The 24,147-nt window shown below is 34.9% G+C and overlaps 1 protein-coding gene across 2 annotated transcripts in view; it reads right to left on the reverse strand.

The window, feature by feature from the left end:
* The window catches only part of hth (homothorax), a 712,335-nt gene that overhangs the window by 554,554 nt on the left and 133,634 nt on the right, over nt 1-24,147 (reverse strand). For both annotated transcript variants that reach the window (XM_067760647.1, XM_067760646.1), the window contains exons 4-5: nt 15,283-15,333; nt 5,169-5,219 (exon numbers count right to left, since the gene is read on the reverse strand). In XM_067760647.1, coding sequence (XP_067616748.1) covers nt 5,169-5,219; nt 15,283-15,333 — 102 coding nt within the window. The remainder of the gene's footprint in view (nt 1-5,168; nt 5,220-15,282; nt 15,334-24,147) is intronic.

Below are 24,147 nucleotides of genomic sequence, written 5' to 3' on the forward strand. Positions count from 1 at the left end.
GCTTCTACACTCTAAGGCATTGTAAGTAAGGTATCCTCATTCACAGTTTTGAAAAAAGAAGGTTATTTCAAAAGTTATTCATTTTTTTCGTCTCCTGTAAAATTCGTAGAAGTTGACTTTGCACTTTTTCACATTAAGCTAACGATATTTTATAAAAACAAAAAAGCTGTTCTTTCTTTTCAAATATCAGTATCAAAATCACTGGTTATTAATTTCACAAAAAAAAAAATTTTTAAAAGGCCCACTTGCAGAACGCCAAGTTAACTTTTTAACTCAGAGTTAACCTTACTCATTAAACTCATACTGCAAGTGGGTCTAAATGTTTGAAACACTTACTATGCTAGGTTGGACTGGTTATTCATGAATATTCTGAACATAGTTGCTCCAAAACCAAATTCAATATATAAAATGAGTTTAAGCGTCAATGGGCCCTATACATAAATAACGCAGCAGGTAATGCTAAATCCAGGCGAGCTGTCCTCCTTCCAAACTTAGATGTAAGGAACTCTTTTAACAGCGCGAGATGGGCAAACGTGCTGCAAACGCGTCATCAGAAGCAATCTCATTGATCGCATCCCAAACTTTTGTTCAGAAAACCTAGTCAGAGCAAATGTTGTGTTTTATGGACTAGATCTGAAGTTACTGGTGCTCTGTATAATAGTCTGTGTGGCGGGCTGAGTTTGCTCATTGACGATTATCGGTGATGTCTCACGAAATTTACCGCTTCAAATATAGCGTCACGCTTTGTTTAGCATTCAGTTAATTAATTTTTGAGCATAATACATACATTTGGAATTCTCAGGCTGTTAAACAACTTTTTTTTCAAGTTTTTCAGCCAAAATTTATTAACTTTTTTTTTTCATTTATTAATATATTTTTTTTATGCTAATAACAATCTAAAAAATTAGATTATCCACAAATTAACAGTTAGAAATAAAACCAAAGAAATCATAAAAATAATAATAAACACTGAAAATACTTAGTTTTAATGACGTGGGTGTTGCTGTGAATTAATTAGCCAAATGTACAAAAAAAAAAAAAAAAATAACTTCCATTTTAGTAAATACAAAGGTCCGGCTCATTTTTGATGAACTTAGCACGGATGTTTGATAAACATCTTTTCATCAAAGCAAATGAGGGCACATACAACTAGTCATATTTGAGAAATTGAAATGTTGTACGTATATAAAAGATAGTCTAGCATTTTTATCATTTTTTTAACATCGCAAAACAGTTTTAGGGTAATCAAAAAAAAAACAAAAAAAAAAAAAATGTGAAAATGATTAAGTCATGCATTTTATATATTATTTTATGTGAACACAGTTTTAATGTTTTTATGTAAATTTGCAAAGTAAAAATTAAAAAAAAAAATAAACAACAAAAAAAAAATTCTAATTAACAACCTGTTTGGTGCATATTATAAAATCACACCTCATGACTTCAACTCAAAGGTCACTTAGGCAGGAAGGAACTACAAAAGAGTGACTTCAATAAAAGTTTATTAGTTTTATGTGAATGGTATTTGCGCGCGTTGTGACTTAGAGCGTGAATAGATAGATTGAAACTTTTTTTTTTGGGTTCCAACGAAACTCAAATTTTCAAAGCATTCTGTAATTGTTTACTATGTTATTTTATTGAAATCGAATTAATGTTGCTGGGAGCCAGCTGGGGCCAAAGTGATGTTGTTGGGAGCCATACGGAGCAAAAAATACCCCTTAATTATGTGCGCAATTCTGTTGTAAAGTCACGTCATTTGAGGTACATTTGCCATTTTTGAGTAAGGACAATCCGAAACTGTCAAAAAATGCTACTTTAGATCAAGATGCTCAAAAAATTTGGCTACCGAAATTATATGGCACCAATTTCACTAAAAAGTACAAAAACGGAATAACAGAAATAAAATTGGCACAAGCAAAATTTAGAGTTAGGTTAGGTTAAGACGTCACATAGATTAAAAAAGTCCAACATGTTAGCAGAAGTTGACTTCCTTCTTCTGTTGTCCTTAACTAGGCCTAATTTGAAAGCCTGTGTGGGCAGTGTCTAGTCCGAATACCAGTCATCTTATTTTAATGATAAGTGTAAATTTGTAAGTCCAAGGTTGTAAGATCTGAACATGATCTTCGACGCTTTGCAGCCCGCGCTTGGGTCCACTACTTTTCTGCTAGGTCGATCATGTGCAACTTTCGTATTCTATTGAACTCACAAAATTTTTTTGAGACATCTACAGTGCAAGGTTCGAGGGATGCGCCGGGAGTTGCTAAGTATAGTTCTCTAACGACACATCGTGCTCTTGTAAGTACCTCATAATGAGAGCCATAAGCGTAAAATTCTTTTTAAAATTAGCTGTTGAAATTACTAATGAAATCAGTTGTTTTTACATAAGAATCAGTTAAATTGTTTATGAATTAGTCGTTTTTACAGAATATTGTTAACTTGCGACCAACAGTTTTTCTTCTGTTGAAATCACTGTTGTTGAATAACTGTTAATCCAAGAACAACGAACCTAATTTGTTGATTCTACTAGCTTCTTTTCTTTCGGTGAACATATTGTTGACATGTATTATTTTATTTAATGTTAATTTTATGTGAGTTTTTTTTTTTTCAAGTTATGTTGGCATCACTAACGTTTAAAGCAGTATTGTTTAAGTTCGTGTTGGTGTTGTACACTTTTTTTTTTTTTTGCTGATTGTTTGCATAAATACATTCGAATAGTTTTCTAGCAATGAGTGGTTGCGGAATTATTTGTTTCTGCATTCAAACAAAAAAAGCGGTGTACAATTAAAACAAACTCTGGGAAATAAGTCATTAATGTTGCTATTCATTTGAATTGTGACGGTTGTAACTGGAATTTTGAATAGAGCTGATAAAGTTTTGCATACAAACAACAGTTAAAAAGCCGATATGAAGCATAACACAAATATTAACATAATTAACATTGTACTTGTTTTTTTTTTTTACTTCTGTGTAAAGAGACACCTGCGAGCATGAGAATATCTGACTAGTTTCTTCTAATAACAACAATCGTATTTATGTTTTTGTAGATTTTTATACAGCAACAGGATGTATGTTTTGGAGCGAGCGATAAGGTAGATGTTCTAAGTAAATATTTTTTTTTCGATTTTCTTATATTTATTTCTGGAATGATACCTAAAAAACAAATGAAACTTCCAAGATGTGACATTTTACTTTTTTTAGTCAGTTAATTGCTTATGCTCATGAGAATAGCTAGATAGTTGGGGTGCCAAATCTCCTTAAGAAAGGTGTGACGTGAGCGTACCGAAACGCTTAGCAGCATAACGTAAACTATTAGTTTCTCAAATGGCGTTGTTAACAACTCGGTTAAAGATATCATTTTTAAAAATAAACCATGAAGTTACGAAAAATTAAGACCATTAGGCAGATGCATCATTGTTTTCAGTTGAAACTAAACAAGTATAAAACCTCAAGGGTCAATCAGCAACAATTGTCATCAAATTTGAGTGAATCTCAAAAAAAAGTTTTCTTACCAAAAAAAAACTTGTACACGCACATAACGAGTCATTATCGAAGCAGAGCACAAATCTCTTTTTAATTTAAATTCGATGCCAAATTTTGGACCACAATTGTACAAACATATGCTTTTCGTATTTTTGTTGTTACCTTTGATTGTTTGCCATTTTTGTTGATGCTACTGCTGACGAATTTTATTGCTAAAAACAATTACCATACCATGTCAACAACAGTTCAGCTAGCTAACCAATTACTCATTCATTCATTCAGCCAGCCAACAAACCAGCTGTCTAGCGCCCAACAACCAGGCATAACAGACAACAAGCCAAGCGACCATCAGTCAACTATTCAACTAGTTATTATCTCTTGGTGTTTCATTTCATTTTATTACATTTACCCTGATCAGTATTGACTTAATTTGGCATTTGCTTTAAACATCATCAACCAAATTTAAACAACGATCAATTTTATATACACACAATTTTTGTTGTATTGTTTGTATTTAACTTGCTTTGTTATTATAAACTTATGGTTATATATGTGTGTGTGTGTTTTGGTGCTAATTTGTATATGAATATTACAATTGATTTTGACATGAAATATGTTTGCAATGTAAACATATGAAATTACTGCTTTCTTATTGCTTTATCCCCTTTTTGGTTTGGAGTTCTAAATGTTTTGAAACTAATAGACTATAGGTCTGTACTATTGTTATTGAGTAATTTTTATTCGATTTAACGCGATTTGATTATAGCGCCAAAGGTATTGAAAAAGTGATTAAATATTTTACGACTCAATTCTGCGCTGATTTTTATGCACTAGATGTCGCTTGGCTGGCACGATAATTAGGTGAATTGCGAATAGACTTCCGACGCTGTACGAAGCTCTTCTGAGCACTTCTGCTAATGAAGAGATATTGAAAAGCAATTGTAAGCACTGCCAAAGAACTATACGTAAGTTATTCATGTATTTCAGGGCTCTTCAAAATCGAAGCTGTAACTGTGTTAGTAAAAGTATTATGATGGTAGTGGTTTAGTCGTTGATCAGCGAGCAATGAAGCAAGGCGATTGCACGCACTGCCTGCTAACATTCAAAAAATATTTCATAAATATGCTTTGAAAATATTAACTTTTGTTTGCCAAATACGACATTTTGAAATGCGTCAATAAACAATAGCTGCCTCCAATGTAGCTACTCTGCTTATTCAGCGAAAACTAACGCATTCAATGAACAAAATAATGCAGCAATCAGTATGAATCAAACCTGCATTATTGTGCCATGAAATGAGGACCCTTGCTCTGGGTGTTAACAACGTGATTCACGGGTATGCTCTGTTGAATCTCAGCCATTGTGCTAATGTTGAACAAATTTACGACGCTTTACGAAGCTCTTAAGGGAGGGAGTTCCTGAACCAGATACCTGAAAATTGTCATATTAAAGAGTTGGCTATCGGGTGGTGTTGCAGTACCAACGAGAGCCTCTCTTTCTAATAAAAACTTGGCATCGCCAAGGCACTTTCCCGCTTTTAATTCGCACGCATACATTACCCTCGATAGCTATCGAGGTTTTAGTTATTTTAACCAAGCTTTAATCAATTTGCATTCTTCTTTCATGACTTATAAATAACTAATATGTGGCTCTTACTTAAATGTGTTATTAGTTGAAATTTTGGTACTTACTTTTTCTAACTCTAAAAGGTGAAACCGCAGTACTTGTATTGCTTGCACCATCTGCAATTAAAAAAATTTATTTATTAACAAAACGTGTAAAAATCATTTTCATATGTTTTTTTTTTTCTATTCTAGAGTTATGTTATATATAAATAATATATAGTGGCCAGCCTTGGTCAAGGCATCAAAATTAAACTTGTTGGGTAAATTCCATAGATCTAGTATGATCAGCATTATTGGTGCTCTGAGAACAACGCCAAGCGAAGCTTTTTAGATGAATCTTGACATTCTACCACTGAATCTAGCTGGTTATCAGGCAGCGGCAACGTCAGCTCGATGTTTGGGATAGTTGTCCAATCGAAACAATAAAACCAAAGGACACTCTAGCATACTACACAAATCAGGGTTTCTACATTCTAGCACATTCGACCACAACAGTTGGGGTACCTTCAACTCTCCTTCTGACTACCCAATCACTATAGTACTTCCAGGCAGAAATATCTGCCGTCACACACAAAATATTGGCAGCAATGTATTTTTTTCAGCGATAGCCACGCTGCTATCAAATCTCTTGGGTCTTACTTCTTCAATTCTGAATAGCCAATCTCTTCAAGAGAAGGCCCAACAGAACCGTGTAAACCTCACATAGGCCCTAGGGCAGAGAGAAACAGTTTTCAAGCCAGCATGCAGCATGTCATATGTAAGCTTATGCTAAGAAAGCTCAATCACCGTCAAGCCGAAGAAAGACGGCTTTCAACACCGGAATATTGGACATCGAAGGAAACTTGGCCGAAATGGGATGCTAAAATATTCCGTCATGTTTACAATCTAAGAAGGGATAAAATTTTCACGCTTGTAGGATTACTAACTGGGCACTGCCTTTGAGGTAATCTTGCAGAAAGGTTAGGAGCGCCTTGCTTTCGTTACTGCAGGAGTTTCAAAGAGGATGAAGAGGAGAAAACGTAAATTCACCTCATCTGCAACTGCCTGGTGTGAATGGCGCAAGGCAGCGCTTTCTGGGAGCTCCCTTTCTGCAAAATCTGTACCAGATCAAGCACTTGGTAGTCTCTATCCTCAAAGTGTGTTCGAAGAGAAAAGGTAATGCTGTCTTTTTATGTTAGCAATACGGGCCTTATATCACTGACCTAAGTGTGCCCTCAGGCAGCCACTTCAACCTAACCTAACCAAAAAAACCAGCTCAAAAGTACGCCTTGACTCAATCGATTTAACTTAAAATATATTTCTTTGGTACTTATGTTAATTTACTTATGTTAATTTTACAATTTATTTCAGTAATTACTGTTTCATTATTCCGGTGATGAAAAAATGTGACTTGAGCGTGTAGATAAACGTCGATAAGTTAAATTTTACGCTTCCTTTAAACGCACCTTAATTGGTTGTTCATAAATACAAAAGACTTAAGACACAAACTCGAAATAAAAAAATGCAAAACTTTTAATCCCTATCGCGCAGCACAAAACCATGGTTGGAGTGTGTGACTGGCGTAAAGTCGATGTATGTACATATGTACATTTTCGTTGTTGTAGTTGCTGCACGCGTAATTTATAAATTTCATGCTGTTAATTTAAAGGTTTTTATAAAGAAATCAGACGATTTCGCAACTCTTGGTGCAAAAATATTGTAAATATTAACTTTTCTTTGCATGCTTCATTTGGTGCGGCTGGCTGGCTTACTATATTTAGTTACGTTACTGATACTCAGAGTTTATTTCCAAATTTCTTCATTTTTTTTGTGCTCTTTTTATTCTTTCTTTTTTTTTTGTGCTTGCAGTTTTAGTCATTTTTAATCGCATTAAAAACGTTTTGAAATTTCAGGCTAATGATGATGACCAAAACGCATACATACATACTTTTTATATAGAAATATGCAAACTTATACAAACATAAATAAATAAGCTTTACGACACTGCAAAAAAAAACAGTAAGGCAAAACTTCTTTATAAATATGGTTTGCAAATTTTCCACAACCTTAATCACAACAGGCGGTAACGCTGTGCATTAATACGGCAAGTTTAACATTTGCTGAACAAACTTAACACACCTCCCTCACCGCCCGCTTCACATCTGCATACTTTCTCTTACTACATACTTCACACTGTTTTTCCTATACAACAACAATGCCTGCGCTCTCACAACAAAGTGGGTTGCCTATAAAAAAAACAGTCACTGTCAAATTTCAATGCTGCCAACAATAACAACTAAAATGTGTGAGCAATGCACTGCTTAAGAGGAACAAAAAAATAAATCTTGCTCTTGGCTGGATACCTTGTTACAGCCTCACCTAATTAAACTGTCAACTTGACATTTGACATTTTTACGATGCTTTGCAACCAGTAAAAACAAGTGGTGGCGCAAAAACAACAACAACAACAAATCAACACAGCAGAAACTTGGCTATTAAAAAGTTTTACACCATGACTAAAATCGCTAACTGACGAATGGAAGAAAACGACAACAAAAATAAGGCTCATAAGGGTGTAACAACAAAAGAGCATAAAGAAATCAATAAACAACAAAAGCAACAATAATCATATACATATGTATAAAACAAGACATAGCATGACATATATTGACAAGTTCAGCTGTGCAACATATTGCAATTTTCTCGCCATACAAACCATAACAACATAATCATGGTGGATACGTACATTGGCTACATAGCCTTGTGCTGTTAGCTTTGTTATGACAACAGGCTAGCGCTAACTATGTCCAAAACAGCTAGCAATAAGTAAAAACAAATAAGTAGAAATAAGTGCAGTTAATGGTAATGTAGCAAATATGCAATGAAAATAAAACTGAATTTATGACCAAGCATTGTTGGTCTCGGCGCTGCTATGGCCACCGCATGTAGGATCTAGTAGTCGCTGGTTGCTAGTAGTACTTAAAAAAATATGTAGCTATGTATGAAAAACATTAGGTATGTGTTACTAAATGCACATTTAAATGTTTATATTCAACATTTGGCGCGCATTCACACACACACTTACACATATCAAGATATGCATATATGAACAACGATTCATTCAAGGCATCATAAGACTGTTACCGCGTACTCTAAATGTTGAGCATTGCATTGCAAAGCGAAGAGCGGAACGCATGACAGCTTTGGTTTGGAAGCGAGCCGTAATGATTTATGGCATAAGTACGAAGGCGCACTGTCAAACTGACAGTTGCAACAAAACACTACAACGCCATAAAATGACGCGCCACTGTTACATATCGTTGGTTATGGTAGAACTTTTATTGCTTTGTTGGTGTTTTGGTTTGTGTTGTTATTGCTTTTGTTAATGTTGCTGTAGCTATAGTTGTTGATGAACTTTTTGTTGTCACTACATAAACAGGGTGTGGGTGATGCTAAGTGTAAGAATTTTCGTATAAGCTCTCTATTATACAACTGAAGAGCATATTTAGAAACAAAACTGTGAACGAATATTAGTTGACGCTGGCTCGTCATATGCATGCTTGTAAATATATATATATATATATATATATATATATATATATATATCGTTCCTTCAGAGGGAAATTGTGAAATTTGGGCAATTTTCTAAATGCTCTATTAAATAATATATTTAAAATAAATCACCCCTCCACATACAGAGAAAGAAAAAATACAAAAAAAAGATTAATAATAATCTAAAAAAATGGAAAAAGATATTGGTAAAAAATTTTCAAAAATTATAAAAATACAAAAAAAAAAAACAACAAAAAAATTAAAATTGCTCTCCAGGATAGTTTTTAGTACCAATCAAATTAAAATTCTAGAAAATAAATTTAACAAAAAATTTAAGAAACCAATAAATATAAAAAAAATAAAGGAAAAAAATTTCGAAACAAAAGTTATTGCTCCTCTGATTAATTTTAGTTGTTAAAATATTAAAAATATAACACATCTCAATGTACGGAAACTTCAAAGTTATATAAAAAATAAAATTAAATTAAATAAAAGAAAAATTATAAAAATACTCGAAAAATTTAATTAAATAAAAAAATGTTCAAAAAAAAATTATAACTGCTCTTCGGAATAATTTTCGGTGTCAGTATATTTAAACAATATCACAAGGAAATGTACAATATGCAAATGAAGAAAAATTAAATAAAAAATAAAACAAATTTAAAAAATATGATAGAAGAAATATTTTTTAACTATAAAAATAATTTTAGAAATGTATAGCAATATAAAAAACTTAAAAAACATGTATAACTGCTATTTGAATAAGTTGCCGAGAAAATAATAATACTAAAAAATAGTAAAAAGAAATATTTAAAGTTTTTTTTCAAATAAAAAAACCAAAAAACATCAAAATACAAAAATATTATAGAAAAACCTACAATAATTATCAGTGCCAGAAAAAAATATAAAGACACAAAAAAAATTATTATAAGAATAAAAAGGAAGATTAGCAAAAATTTAAAAAAATAACTACAAAAAATATTTATTATAAAAATAAAAAAAATTATAAAAAAGGGTACAACTGTCCTATTGAATCAATTTGTTCAAAATAATGAAATAAGCAAAATTTTTAAGAAGAATATTTTTTTTAATTAGTGAATACAAAATAAATGTAAAAAATAAAATTTAATCAAAGAAAATTATAAAATGGCTCTTGTTCATAGCTTTGGGTGTCAAAATATTTAAAATATATAAAACTTTAATATACAGAGGTGGAAAAATTATATATAAAATTAAACTAAAGAAAATAAGTAGTAAAAAACTAAAAAAAAAATTTAAAAAAAAGAAATATAACAAAAGCCTGGATTTAAAAATATGAATATGCATAAAAACAAATAAAAAAAGCTAAAAAGGTATAAAAAAAACTGAAAACCATCATAAGAACCAATCCAAACCATACTTCTGAGTTCACTTTACTATTCCTTGCTCGGTCTCAAACCCTATACAGAAGTTTGTGATAAACTAACAAATCATATGAAAAAGTTCAAAATAATAAATGCATATTTGATATTATTCAAAAAGTATTTCGAGAGGTTAAAGTATGCTCAGCAACCATATTACAGCTCTGAAAAAAAATATTTCTTCATTTGGTATCAACGTATGGCAAATGAGGCTAAATTACGTGTCGTGTGAACATCATACAATAGAATCTCCACAAAGAAGCTCTCCTTCTTAGTTCACTCTCTCGTGCCTTATTCAACTTCAAACCAAAACGCAATTAACGTTTAATTCCATACAAGAATTTGAGAGCGAATAATCTCATGCATTGTTAGTTCTTAATGAACGCAATAGCGAACTATGCGAAACTTGATAATTTTTCTTAATTTCTAATTTCCATAAAATATTAACTTAGCGCAAGCTTTTCAATATAATTTTCTAAGCGGTATAGCTATATAGTATGTATTATAATTGCAATTCAACTTTGATTGCTAATAACACACTCGCCGCATCAAAAATTTTATTGTATCGCCCATATCTAATGCATAATTGCACTTTGAAGCTACCACGCAAAGCATTTTCATTGTTATCATTTCATGCAAAAAACAATTTCGTATGCAACACACAACTTGCTATCAACGCTTTAACTAACCATTTAATACTAATTCCAACACGTTATAAATGCACTTTTAGTGCGATTAAAGTGTCACTTTAACGATGTGACATTATTGGTATGCACACTTTGTTTTCACTGCATTACATTGCGTTGATTGGTAATTACATCCGTGATATGGATATATGTATGGGAATGATTACTGTAATGGTATGTATATTTGTAATTTTTCAAAAGGGTTTTCCACCAGATGTATCGAATTGTTTTCGATTCTTACTAGCACGGATATGAATATCCAGCTTTGTTCTTTTTTTGTCGCAGTGTAATAATGGTTGAGAACAGTGCAATGAATAACGATTAGGAATTTTTTCTGAATTTTTTTTTCATTTAGAGCTTGATTTGCCATGTACTAGTACAAAATAACGTTGCCGATGCCGTGATAATCTGTGATTGTGACCTCTCAGTCACAGTGGTTTTTCCCCGTGACTGTGACTGAATCAGAACAAATGCCTAGGCAAAAGCATGGCGGAACCAGAAACAGGTGACGTTCGGAACTTTGATGATCGGTGCTTTTATAATATGATTGGACACTTCAACTTCCAGTGCCGTACGAATTTGACATTAGTCTCTTTCCCTCTCTATCACCCTCAATCCGTTTCTCCCTTTTTATTTTATTAGGCTGATTTTTCAAATTTCAAAACATCTATCGAAAGGCAAGCATGCCTGATCTAAAAACCCTCACTTATAAGTACGTCTCCTTATATCATATCAAGGCTAGCAGACTACGGAGCATAAAGCTTTAAGCTGAATGCTATGCCTTCGCTTTTATATTCAAAATATGTACATATGTACTTATCCATACACACAATTGTGAGCGCGAAAATGTCGTACGGCTCATTTAAATGCTACGCGTCATATGCGCCTACGCCACAATGTGGCAACTTCACATGTACATACATACATACATATGTAAGTATCACTGAGATATTTTTCATTGTTGCAAATTGCACTTTGAGCCGGTATAGTATTCTTCATACACAAACATATAAACAAATTTACAATGAAACTACATTTAATTTAATAGTGCGGCATGCCACTTAAGCAGCTCGTGGTTATATTATAAAGATGCCAGATGCAGCAGAAGCTTTGGTATGACTGTATATGTAGTAAAAATTTTACGATTAAATTTTACTGTTTTTTGTATAGTCGGTGAGACTTGCACTAGACTTGCATGCGGTGAAGCTGCCTCTGGTGTGTATTGTTGCATAGTGGCATATTGACATATTGCTGGGATTTTACATGCATTAATAAAATAAAATGTTTAAAATTCATTACACATGTTGATAACAGTGTTGCCAATCTACAAATGTGAAATAGGACTAGAATTGATGAAAAAATTGTAGTAAATATGTGTTTTTTGTATCGAAAATATGAAATGCTGCTTACTTACGTTTTATAAACTATTTTTATTAAAAAAGATTATGGAAATATTTTTGATAAAAATTTTTGAAGAGCAGATAACTTCATATGTATGTGAATATTATTTGTTTCTCTCGTATGCGCTTTCCGAAATATAATAGAAGATTCCCTGAAAATAGCTCAACACCTAAAACGATTTGCCTTTGACACGAAATTTCCAAGGAGAGATACAAAATCGTTTCAAAATACTACAAGCTTATGGCTTGTCTGATAATTGAACAATCTAAACGAAAAACATCTATTTTCTCATATTCAAAAAGTGTAGTTAATTGTCTACATTTATTGTATGGTGAGTACTTTGGTACATATATTAATACTCTAGAGAGGGGAAACGTTTATTTTTGCAGTACTGAATGATTACTAATTTTGTAAATATTTTTTCATGGGCGTTTTTTTTAATACTTTTTCTCAATTCTTTTTTGCTTCATTCAGCCTTCACCACACACTATTATTTGCTGAGCAAGGAATTTACCGCACCATGCATACCAGCGACAACAAATACCCCGCATTGGCACAAGCTGAGCTCTCAGCTGTATTTAGTAGTCAAACTCTTGGCAATAAAATAAGCTAACAACTCAGTTATTGGAGGAATGATTGTTTTTAACTTCTTTTTCTCATGTATGTACATTTTATTATTGTAAATGTCGAAAAAGTGTATAGTTTTTTTTTTTTTTTTTTTTTTTGCATTTATGTCCAACAACAAACGAATGGCGTATGTGGGCCGCACGATCATAAGTATATACCTACATAAGTTTCAGCCTCTTTGGAGGCACAGTCGTGCAATTGTATCTAGATACTTGTAGAGTTGTTGCATTGTTCGTAGGCAGGCAGTGAGATTGCGCTGTAAAAGCAAATAAGCTTAGTGTGTGTGTGTGTTCCTAACAATGAATGCGGCGCGATTTTACGTCACAACTTTGTATTTGTTTATGCATCGTACTGCTTTGACATGCCGGATCAAAGCCACTTGAGATTAAGAATGATAATTTTGTGTTGCATTTAAATTTTAACATTCGTTTTTTTTTCTAATTTATTTTTTCTACTTTTTTCATTATTTTTTATTTGTTTTGTAATTTTTGCAAAAGTTTTTGTAATAGTAGAAAAAAATTGTAAGCATTACAATGACATTGAACTTACTTGACAACTGTCGTGCGCATAAAACCTGCCCCACAGCAGTCCAATTCTGCGCTTATTCCAGTGGACTGGCGATCAATTGTGACATATTTATTTAAGCAACAAATAAAAATGTTTACAACGAGTCTCAGTTAAAGCAGCGACTGCTACACATCTAATTGAATTGAATTGGAAAATGTATATCTACATACTAATATAAATAAAAATGCAGCGTGGTTTATACCGTGTAGGAAAGTCAGTAACTAGTGTACAACTTTCTACTTCAGAACTAGACCTTAAGTCCGAAAAAAGAACTAGCTCGATAGAAAGTGTCATGCAGCGGAGGACAATTTCCACCTCATAGGACATCGCCTTAAGTCGCCAGTTTAAAGCATGTATAAGATATTGAGAACAAACTATTAATGGTTCCGAATGCACCAGTTCAGAACTAGACATTTTCCCAACAGGGTATGTATAGTGCATTAAATATGTATTTGTGTGTTTGCTTACAGCTAAGTTTATTTCATTGCATTTTTTTATAGTTTTCAGTTTAGTGTTTTAAATTTTTGCGATTTATTCGAGGTCAAGGTGAACTTGTTTATTGCAGCGCTATACTATAAACATATATATGCAGCATATGAAGTGTGAGGGCAACATATTGAAGCCTTTTGTTAAAACTTGGTATGCTTTCTTTGTTTAGGTACGTCTGTGCACTATACATTGCACCCTAAATCCAAAACTGCCACAATTCTGCACCTACACGACATGCAAATAAATGCTAAAAAGCATCCGAAGCTCTCGAGGGTACCCTAATAAATATCAGTCATGCGCTTTCTTCTATATCCTAAATTCTTTCACTATTACATTTTTTATAAGTAAATACACAGTTAAAAATTTTAGCTTGAATTTTAAATCACTACTCGGTATTGGAATTTTTCAAACTTTTTTTTACTAAATTTTAAACCTCTGCCTCTGCTGCGTTTTTGATTTTAATTCGGTTTAGAATTTAAACTTAATTTAATTAAAATAAGTTAAAATTTAAACTATTTTAAAACAAATCTGAAAAGTTTAACTAGTCAAAAAAGAAACTGGTAGACTCTTCTGGTTGGAAGACAAAACCACAAAGTTTTAACTTATTGCTGAAAATACAAAAATAAAAAATCAATTTTTAACAGTACTGAAAGTCATAGATTATTTTGCACAACTTTTTGTTGGGCTTAGATGAAATCCTAGTGATTTACTACTGCCGTTTTAAATTTTATTCGGTTTAAATTTTAAACTTTGTTGAACAACAAGTTAAAAATCTCAAAATTATTTTACAACAAAACCATAAAGTATAAGACAACTTAAATTTAACTTGTAGTCGCTTCTAGCTTGTAAACTAAACCAAAAAATTTAAAAATATAAAAATAATATAAACGCTTCTGGTTTTAAGACAAAACCACAATGGTTACACTTACTAAAGCATTTTGAATCGGAACCTGCAGGCGATTGCAAAACCTTTTTTAAATACAAGTGTGTATTTCTCTGGTTTAAAATTAAAACCTAGCTCTGTGCGCTCATTTTCACGAAAACCGGTTTAATCTTTAAACGAATTTGGTTTGGTCCAATCAATAGACCAAAAAACTTTTAGACTTAAATTTTATCTTTTGACTGTGTATCCGATGCTTTCTTTGTGGCGTTATGTCTAAAGATCGGGCTTAAATATTTTTTATTTAAGGTACGTTAGGTTAGGTTGAACTGGCCGCTCAATAAAGACCTCATATAAACTAAGTATGTTCAAAGTGTTACCAGAATTTGTTTGGCGACCAAACGGAAAAACTCCACTTAGATAGCAGGACTATTATTATGGAATAACACCGTCCTCTTGGCAGATACTAGAAACTGGAGCCTTGATCTCGCGAGCGCAAGATACGAACCTAGATCGTGCTCAACCGTTGTTCACCAGTTGGTCAAAATGCGTCATATGCATAGTGTGCACATTTTAAATATGTTTGATATGGTACTTACCAGTGAGTCGACTTCGGGATCCGCTGTGTAGTAGGGTTTCTGTGATCGTATCTAAAATAAAATTCAGAAAAATCGACAGATTAGTTAAGAATCCTATTTACTTTTTTTATACGTATAGTTAATAATTTTTATTATCTATTGACATCAATTTCCACTTCATATATTTTTCAGTTCATTATTTGCACACTGTGTTAAACATGTTTGTAACCCAACCCGTCTGAGATTGCTGAGCAGAGCTCACAGAGTATATTAACTTTGTTCGCATAACGGTAATCCGTAACGGCATAAACTAATCGAGATAGATATAGACTTCTATATATCAAAATGATCTGGGCGAAAAAAGAAATTCATTTAGCCATGTCCGTCCGTCCGTCCGTAAACACGATAACTTGAGTAAATTTTGAGGTATCTTAATGAAATTTGGTATTTAGGTTCCTTGGCACTCATCTCAGATTGCTATTTAAAATGAGCGAAATCGGACTATATCCACGCCCACTTTTTCGATATCGAAAATTTCGAGAAACCGAAAAAGTGCGATAATTCATTACCAAAAACGGATAAAGCGATGAAACTTGGTAGGTAGGTTGATCTTACGACGTAGAATAGAAACTTCGTAAAATTTTGGACAATGGGCGTGGCACCGGCCACTTTTAAAAGAAGGTAATTTAAAGTTTTGCAAGCCGTAATTTGGCAGTCGTTGAAGACATCATGATGAAATTTTGCAGGAAAGTTACCCCAATTACTATATGTGTGCTAAATAAAAATTGACAAAATCGGCTGACGAATACGCCCACTTAAAAAAGAAATTTTAAAAGTCAAATTTTTGCAAAAAATTCAATATCTTTACAGTATATAAGTAAATTATGTTAACATTCAACTCCAGTAATGATATGGTGTAACAAAATACAAAACTGTCATAATGTCATAAGTCGAACAAAAATTTAGCAATCCTTGTGAAATTTAGTAAGGGCATAGTATCTATTCCGATAACTGTTTTCTGTGAAAATGGGCGAAATCAGTTGAAGCCACGCCTAGTTTTTATAGAGTCGACCGTCTGCCCTTCCTCTTGGCGGTTAACACGATAACTTGAGCAGAAATCGATATATCTTTATCAAACTTGGTTCACGTACTTATCTCGGCTCACCATATCTTGGTATTAAAAATGGGCGAAACCCGACTATGACCGCGCCCACTTTTTCGATATCGAAAATTTCGAAGAATTAAAAAAATGCCATAATTCTATACCAAATACAAAAAAAGGGATGAAATATGGTAATTCTGGGTCACCCTGGTCCATATTTTGGTCGATATCTCGAAAACGCCTTCACATGTACTACTAAGGGCCACTCCCTTTTAAAACCCTCATTAATACCTTTAATTTGATACCCATATCGTACAAACACATTACAGAATCGCCCCTGGTCCACCTTTATGGCGATATCTCGAAAAGGCTTCCACCTATAGAACTAAGGATCGCTCCCTTTTAAAATACTCATTAACACCTTTCATTTGATACCCATATCGTACAAATAAATTCTACAGTCACACCTGGCCCACCTTTATGGCGATATCTCGAAAAGGCGTCCACCTAAGGAACTGCGGCCTACTCCCTTCTAAAATACTCTTTAATACCTTCCATTTGATATGCATGTCATACAAACACATTCTAGGGTTACCCTAGGTTCATTTTCCTACATGGTGATTTTCCCTTATTTTGTCTCCAAAGCTCTCAGCTGAGTATGTAATGTTCGGTTACACCGAACTTAGCCTTCCTTACTTGTTTAACTTTATGATGCTTTTGGGAAAGTGTTTGAGAAAGCTTTGGAAAGAGAAACAATGGCATTAAAAGTTTTACTATGATGGGTTACTATTAGGGTGACCAGATCGTCCGAACACCAATTCGGGACGCCTTGTTCAAAACCGCCCCCCCCCCTTCTACTAACGAAGTTGTGGAGGGGAATATCAAACATGTAGGGGAGAAGGAAGGGGAGAGGTAAAAGGACAATTGGCATGTTTTTAAGCACAAGATTAAAATAATATACGATTCACACGTCACGTTACTTAACGCATTTAATGTAGTCATCATCAAATTTAAATTTCAGTTGAATCTTTGTCCACTTTTTTCTGACTCATCCCATACTTCTGTGAACTAGCAATTTGTTTCAGAAGTTTAACACTCATAAGGTCTGCCAAATGCATCTACAGAACTGCAAAACTTACATCGATAGTAACTTTTGCAGCTCTCTATACAGTTTATCGTCGTCAAAATACATTTTCGGTTTTTTTCTCTTCTTACTTCCAATTTAGTAACATCTGGAACATTTCATCAAAATCCGCGACGTATGGTCACCATAGTTACTATATTAATAAGGAACAATATCTCGCTGACCAACAAAATTGAAACTGAGTAAATTGTTATGCTTGTGATCCATAAACGATATGTGATCACTCTTATCCTTGAAGTGCAAGTATAAGTTTGTTTGTTAAAAAATGAAATAATAATAGGAAAATACCATAGTTACTACTATTTTTGTACAGTGTTCTTGAACTATCATAAAATAAATAAAAATCACAAAGTTGTGCCTATTAATATTTCCTTTGTATGTTGCAGATACATTGCCCCGACCTAGGTGGCATTTTATCAATTTATGACTCTGTTGATTTTTATCTAAACCCCATAAGCATTCATATGTTGCATTTGTAGATATGAATGCGTTTCAGCTTTGTTTATGTTATGACTTGTAATCGTATTTACACCACAACTGAGGGTAATAAAAATTACTATTACCACCAACAACTATGCAATAAAAAGTAGAATGCTTGGAAATAGTCACATATTTATTTATGCTTGTTTTTTTTTTTTAATAAATTTTTTTGTACGTGTAGTATTGCTCTGCTTGCGTAGCAATTCGCATATTTATTACAGCAAGTGTGTTACCAATTTTTATTGCGAGCATTTATATTTTGACATAGGGAAGTCCAGAAAAAATACTCAATTATCCAGCGCTTAAAATAATGATATCCAAATTTTTTTGTTTTGACGTTGCTTACCATGGTTAACCAATGTCTAATGGGTTTCTATGTCCTATATCAACATAATTTGGTGTCGTTTGGCTCCCAAGAACAAAAAATCCATTTCGGTGGTATAACAACGAAATCATCATGACATTCTTATAGTCGCTTTAGCTTCGTTAAAGGGCACAGTCACAGTAATCGACACAACAATCGATCGACATTGAGTAACTATTTCACGTTTTTGTTGTTTGTCTCCGACAGTTTAAGTTTTTGAGGGTACTAACTTTGAACGAAAAAGTTTGTACATACTTGTCAGTCTTTTATTGTTATTCACTAGTGAAATAGTTTTAACTTATTTTAGGTAATTTCAAGACGACAGCTGATAAAATTTTAACTAACTTTGTTGTCGTATGCCTTATTTCTTGAGCACCCCTTTAAATAGGTCTGCAGGAATAAGAAGTGTGCAAATATAGTACAAGATATAAGTTCGAATGTTGTTTTTTTAATTTGCCTTTATATTTTCTAGATATACCTTAAACTAATTACTGAGTTCTTAAAACTGCTTAATTTTGTAAAAAAAAAAATTAAGATTTCGTGGACTTGCCCAACGCATATAAATGTATGAATATTAAAAACTCAACAGGCAGATTTTGTTTTCTACAAATGTTAGGGGGACTCATGATAGCATATAAACTTATAAGGTGTAAAATTATATCCATTTACACACGCGGTTATATGAACGCACCTAGTAATACTCTTGATAAACTTGATTGTTTATCAGCTGTATTATTGCCAAAAAAATTTTTTTGATTGTTATACAAATTTAAAAATACCAAGATTAAGTGAAAAATCAAAACTAAAACGCCTTTACTTGCTGATGTTGGAGATTTCTGATGAAAATACCTGCTGTAATTGGTAAGGAAACAGCTGCATTCATATATGCTGCCTAATTACACCACCGAGGATCTCGTAGCGGTGGCCGTTGAGCAAAAGAATAAGCAGGCATTTATCCTGGCATCCTGCTACATGGCCCATGCTGCGGAGGTTCCACCGATGGAATGCAAAAGGCTAGTACAGGAGGAAGGGCGCAAAGGGCGGTTGGTCATAGGCGCAGATGCAAATGCGCACCACAATGCGTGGGGAGGAGCAGATACGAACGAGAGAGGCGAATCTCTATTTTGTTACATCCTGCAAACCAATTTGCAGATAGCCAACAGGGGAAATGTTCCTACATACATTGGTCCAACATCCAGCAATGTTCTGGATATTACATTGAGCTCCGAGCGTGATATATCAAGGTATGATTGGATGGTTCTCGATAGACCATCCTTCTCCGACCATGCGTATATAAGCTTCAGCATCCCACTAAAGAGGGTAGAGAAGGGAGGAACCTTTAGAAACCCTAGAGCAACGAATTGGACTAAATTCCAGAAACATGTAGAAACGAAACTGGGACAACCCAAAGAGGTTGCTAATGTAGAGGAACTGGAGGAGTCGAATGAATTCCTAACAAGGACGCTTATGACTGCGTATAACAAAGCTTGCCCTCTAAGAAGATTCAGAGGAAAAGCAAAGCCGCCATGGTGGAGCAATGAGCTGAGTCTTCTAAGAAGACAGGTAAAAGAAATGTTTAAACTCGCAAAGACCGCGGAAAGCGAAGCGTGTCGGGACGAGTACAGGGATCTACTGAGGATCTACAAGCGTGAAATTACCAGGGCGAAGAGAAACTCATGGAAAAGTTTCTGTACGGACATAGAGTGCTCCAGTGAAACAGCACGGTTGAAAAAAGCCCTAGCAAAGGGAAACATAGTCCAGGGACTAATAAAGAAAGAGAACGGGGAATGGTCACGTGATAGTGAGGAATCCCTTGAGGTGCTTCTCGATACACATTTCCCATCGGGAGACGGTTTAGAAGAACCAGCAGACATCACTCACACTTCGATCACGGAGCTAGTGGTGCCGGGCTTGGTGACCGATACCAAGATCGAGTGGGCAGTGAAGACGTTTTCTAAGTTTAAATCGCCGGGCCCAGATGGTATATTCCCGGCCATGCTACAAGTCTCAAGTAGGGCGGTCGTGGAATGGCTTAAAATAATATTCGATGGGTGCATAAGACTGAATCATGTACCGCACTCTTGGAGAACTGCTCGTGTAGCTTTTCTACCAAAGGCGGGGAAGATCGGTCACGTGTATCCCAAAGACTATAGACCCATTAGCTTAACATCATTTCTGCTCAAAACCTTTGAGAGGCTGATAGATGTGTACATAAAGTCCAACGTGGATGAAAAGCTGCTCTCCACAACACAGCATGCGTACACCAAAGGCAAGTCGGTAGACACCGCATTGCATAGGGTGGTAATAAGCATAGAGAAATCCCTGGAATATAAGGAGTATGCTCTAGGAGTCTTCTTGGACATTGCCGGGGCTTTCAATAATGTTGCAAAATGGGCGATTATGGATGGTCTTAATTACATTAAAGTACATCCTGCCTTAATCAGATGGATCGGCTGCATGTTAAATTGCAGAAAGATTACATCACAATGGGGATTGTACGAGGCCACGAAATCAGTGGACAGGGGCACGCCGCAGGGAGGGGTGCTATCACCTCTGCTGTGGACACTGGTCATCAACCAACTGCTCAGGCAATTCGATGAGGGACCCGTAAAACTTACGGCTTACGCAGATGACGTTGCAATTGTCATAAGTGGAAAATGCCTTCCAACGATTAGTTCTTTGATGGATCGGGCGCTTCGGGATATTCATACCTGGGCATCTAATGTCGGGCTGAAAGTCTATGCGGAGAAGACGGATATGGTCTTGTTTACAAAGAGGTACAAGGTCCCAAATTGGACCAGGCCTAAGTTAGGAGCGGTGACCTTACAGGAGAAACCTTGCACAAAATATCTAGGAATCATCCTAGACAGTAAGCTGTCATGGAAGCTCAACGTGGAGGAGAGGGTCAAGAAGGCATCAACGGCACTCTATCCATGTAAAAGAATGCTGGGGTGTACGTGGGGCCTATCGCCCTCTCTTTCTCATTGGGTTTTTACAGCGATTGTAAGCCCTATTCTATACTATGGAGTTCTTGTTTGGTGGAAAGCCACACAAAAAACAACATACCTCAAAAAATTAGAGGGGGTATGCAGACTATCGATGCTTTGCATTACGGGAGCCCTGAAAACAACCCCGACGGCTGCACTGTATGCCATTCTGCACATTCCACCTGTAGACCTGGTAGCAAAGAACAAAGCGTTAACGACCGCAACCAGGCTCGATGCTTCGGGGCAGCTTGAGCGCCGACCATATGGCCATAGTAGTATAGCGTCCTCAGTCACAAGACGAACAGACTACATGATTCCCTACCTGCACTTTGAGGGAGATCTTAAGGCCACAATAGAGGTGGACGGTTGGCGCAAGGGTGCGCAAATGGCGGACGAGGCGATACATGTGTACACCGATGGTTCCAAAATAGTGGAAGGAGTAGGGTCTGCGGTATACTGCGCTGATCCGGAATTAAGCAGATTCTACAGGCTGCCGGATTACTGTAGCGTTTTCCAAGCGGAAATATTAGCCGTAACCAAAGCAGTAGAAACCCTGGAAGAGAATAGCTTAAGCTGCAACCGTGTTAACTTTTATATTGACAGTCAAGCAGCAATTAAGGCAATAATCTCGCATAGCACAGCATCTAAATGCGTGTTAGAGTGTAAGCAGTCTCTGGAGAGAATCGGGACAGGGAGAAGCATACATCTATATTGGGTCCCAGGGCATATGGGAATAGATGGGAATGAAAAAGCGGACGAATTAGCTAAAAAGGGCGCATCCCTTGAAGCTTGCTCCGTAGACGTCCCAATTAGATTGGGCGAGATTAAGCGAATGCGAGAGGTGCACATGATCGACCAAGCAGAAAAGGCGTGGGTTCAAGCGCGGGGCTGTAAAGTGTCGAAGATTATGTGTAGGTCTTACAACCTTAGACTAACACAGTTGCTTCTATCATTAAAAAGAGAGGACTGTAGACTCATGACGGGTATTCTGACTGGACACTGCCTTCTGGCGTCACATGCCTTTAAATTAGGCTTGGTCAGTGATAGCAGGTGTAGGAAGTGCGGGTTGGAGGAGGAAACGATCGAGCACGTTCTGTGCTCGTGCCCTGCACTTGCCAGGCTAAGACTCCAGCTATTAGGAGTGATACAGCTGTCAGATCTAGAAGCAGCAAGTGGCTTAAGTCCTAGGAAGCTTCTAGTATTTGCCAAGAGGACGGAGTTATTTTATAACATAGGTCCTGGTTTTTGATAGGGTTTTTCAGTTTGGTCGTTAAAACAAACTTCTGGTAACACTACGGACTCAATCAGTCTATGTGAGGTCCTCATGGACCGGCCAGTTCAACCTACCTACCTACCTGCTGTAATGTGTGCAAGGTTGCATTCCTTTGAGTTTATCGCGTTTACACAATGAAATATGCGCGTAAATTTACACAAATTGTGTAAATGATTTTTCATACAAAATTTGACAGCTCCTGCGTAAACTAGATAAATTTATACGTTTACACACTTTATAAGGCATTTATACGGTTACATGAGTCCCCCTGTTATTTTTCCCGCGCCAAAAACAAACTCTGGCTCTAGCTTATCTAGTTGTCAAAAATGTTTCAGTTCCACAGTTTTATTATGTTTTTTGTGTTTGCGTCTTTTTTCCAATTTTATCTATTGTTGTTTTTTTACTCTACAATTTTCTTGCATTTTTGTGACATTATTTCTTTGGGTCTTGTTGTTTTTGGCAGTGGAGTTGCAAGTGAAAATCGCCCGCAAATTCAAATAAGTTCGTAGTAAAAGAAGCATATATGGTAAATCTAAGAAATTAAGTCAAAAATGTGTAATTTTGAAGTTATTCATATCAACGTTTTACCTAATCAATAATAATTGATCTGATCAATGAAAAGATTTGCGTTTAATATTTTCAATATAATGTGACTTTTATTTATTTTTTAAACTAAAAAGGTATTCATGACATTGGGATCATATTTGGTCTACGGCTCAAATTTGACGTATTGTACAAAAATTATAACTTTTTGTGTTTCTGTGCAGAATTCCTTCCTGAATATTCTTATTGACAAATTTTCCCATTCTTTGACAGCTCTAATAAAATATTTTAGTGTGTTTATAAATTTTTATATCACAAATTTACTGATTGGGTCAAAATTGACCCGAAGAGCTTTAGTGACGTTAATTATTAACAGCTTTTGAATTGTATAGCTTTTATGGGCAGCCTTAAAATTCTTTTGAATTGCACTTTCAAAATAATGCTGCTACTAACGTTACTTCCTATATTTCTAGTACACGAGTTACGCTGTTTTGTACTTTCAATGACAACTTGTATGTCAGCACTTCCATCAGTAAGTCTATTAGTCATGCTTGCTGCATGACGAATCAACATTTTTGCGCACAACATTTTGATTTCCATGCCAATACAACAAAAAATACAACTAAAACCCAGCACCTTTTAATATTGTCCTTTGTTTTTTTGGGGTATTGTAGCCCTCTTACTACTACACACATCCGTGTATAATATGTATACAGGTAGTTGATCTGCATCTGCTTACAAGTACATTGTTTGCCTTCTGCGGTGCAGGTAAAATATCTCCCAACAACTATTTTTGTAGTTACATTGTATGCATCGTTACTTTATTTAGCATTAAAAATTTTGTTCTTTTCTGATTGTTTTCATTTCGATGCACTTCCCGCTGTGCATGGTAAACTTCTTGTTGTTTTTGCTGCTTTTGTTATTGTTTTACGCGCTTAACCTATAATCTGCTTAAAATCTCCGCAACACACCACAAGTATTTCTGGTTTCGTC

Source organism: Eurosta solidaginis, chromosome 1, assembly GCF_040869045.1.
Source record: "Eurosta solidaginis isolate ZX-2024a chromosome 1, ASM4086904v1, whole genome shotgun sequence".
Lineage (NCBI taxonomy): Eukaryota > Metazoa > Arthropoda > Insecta > Diptera > Tephritidae > Eurosta > Eurosta solidaginis.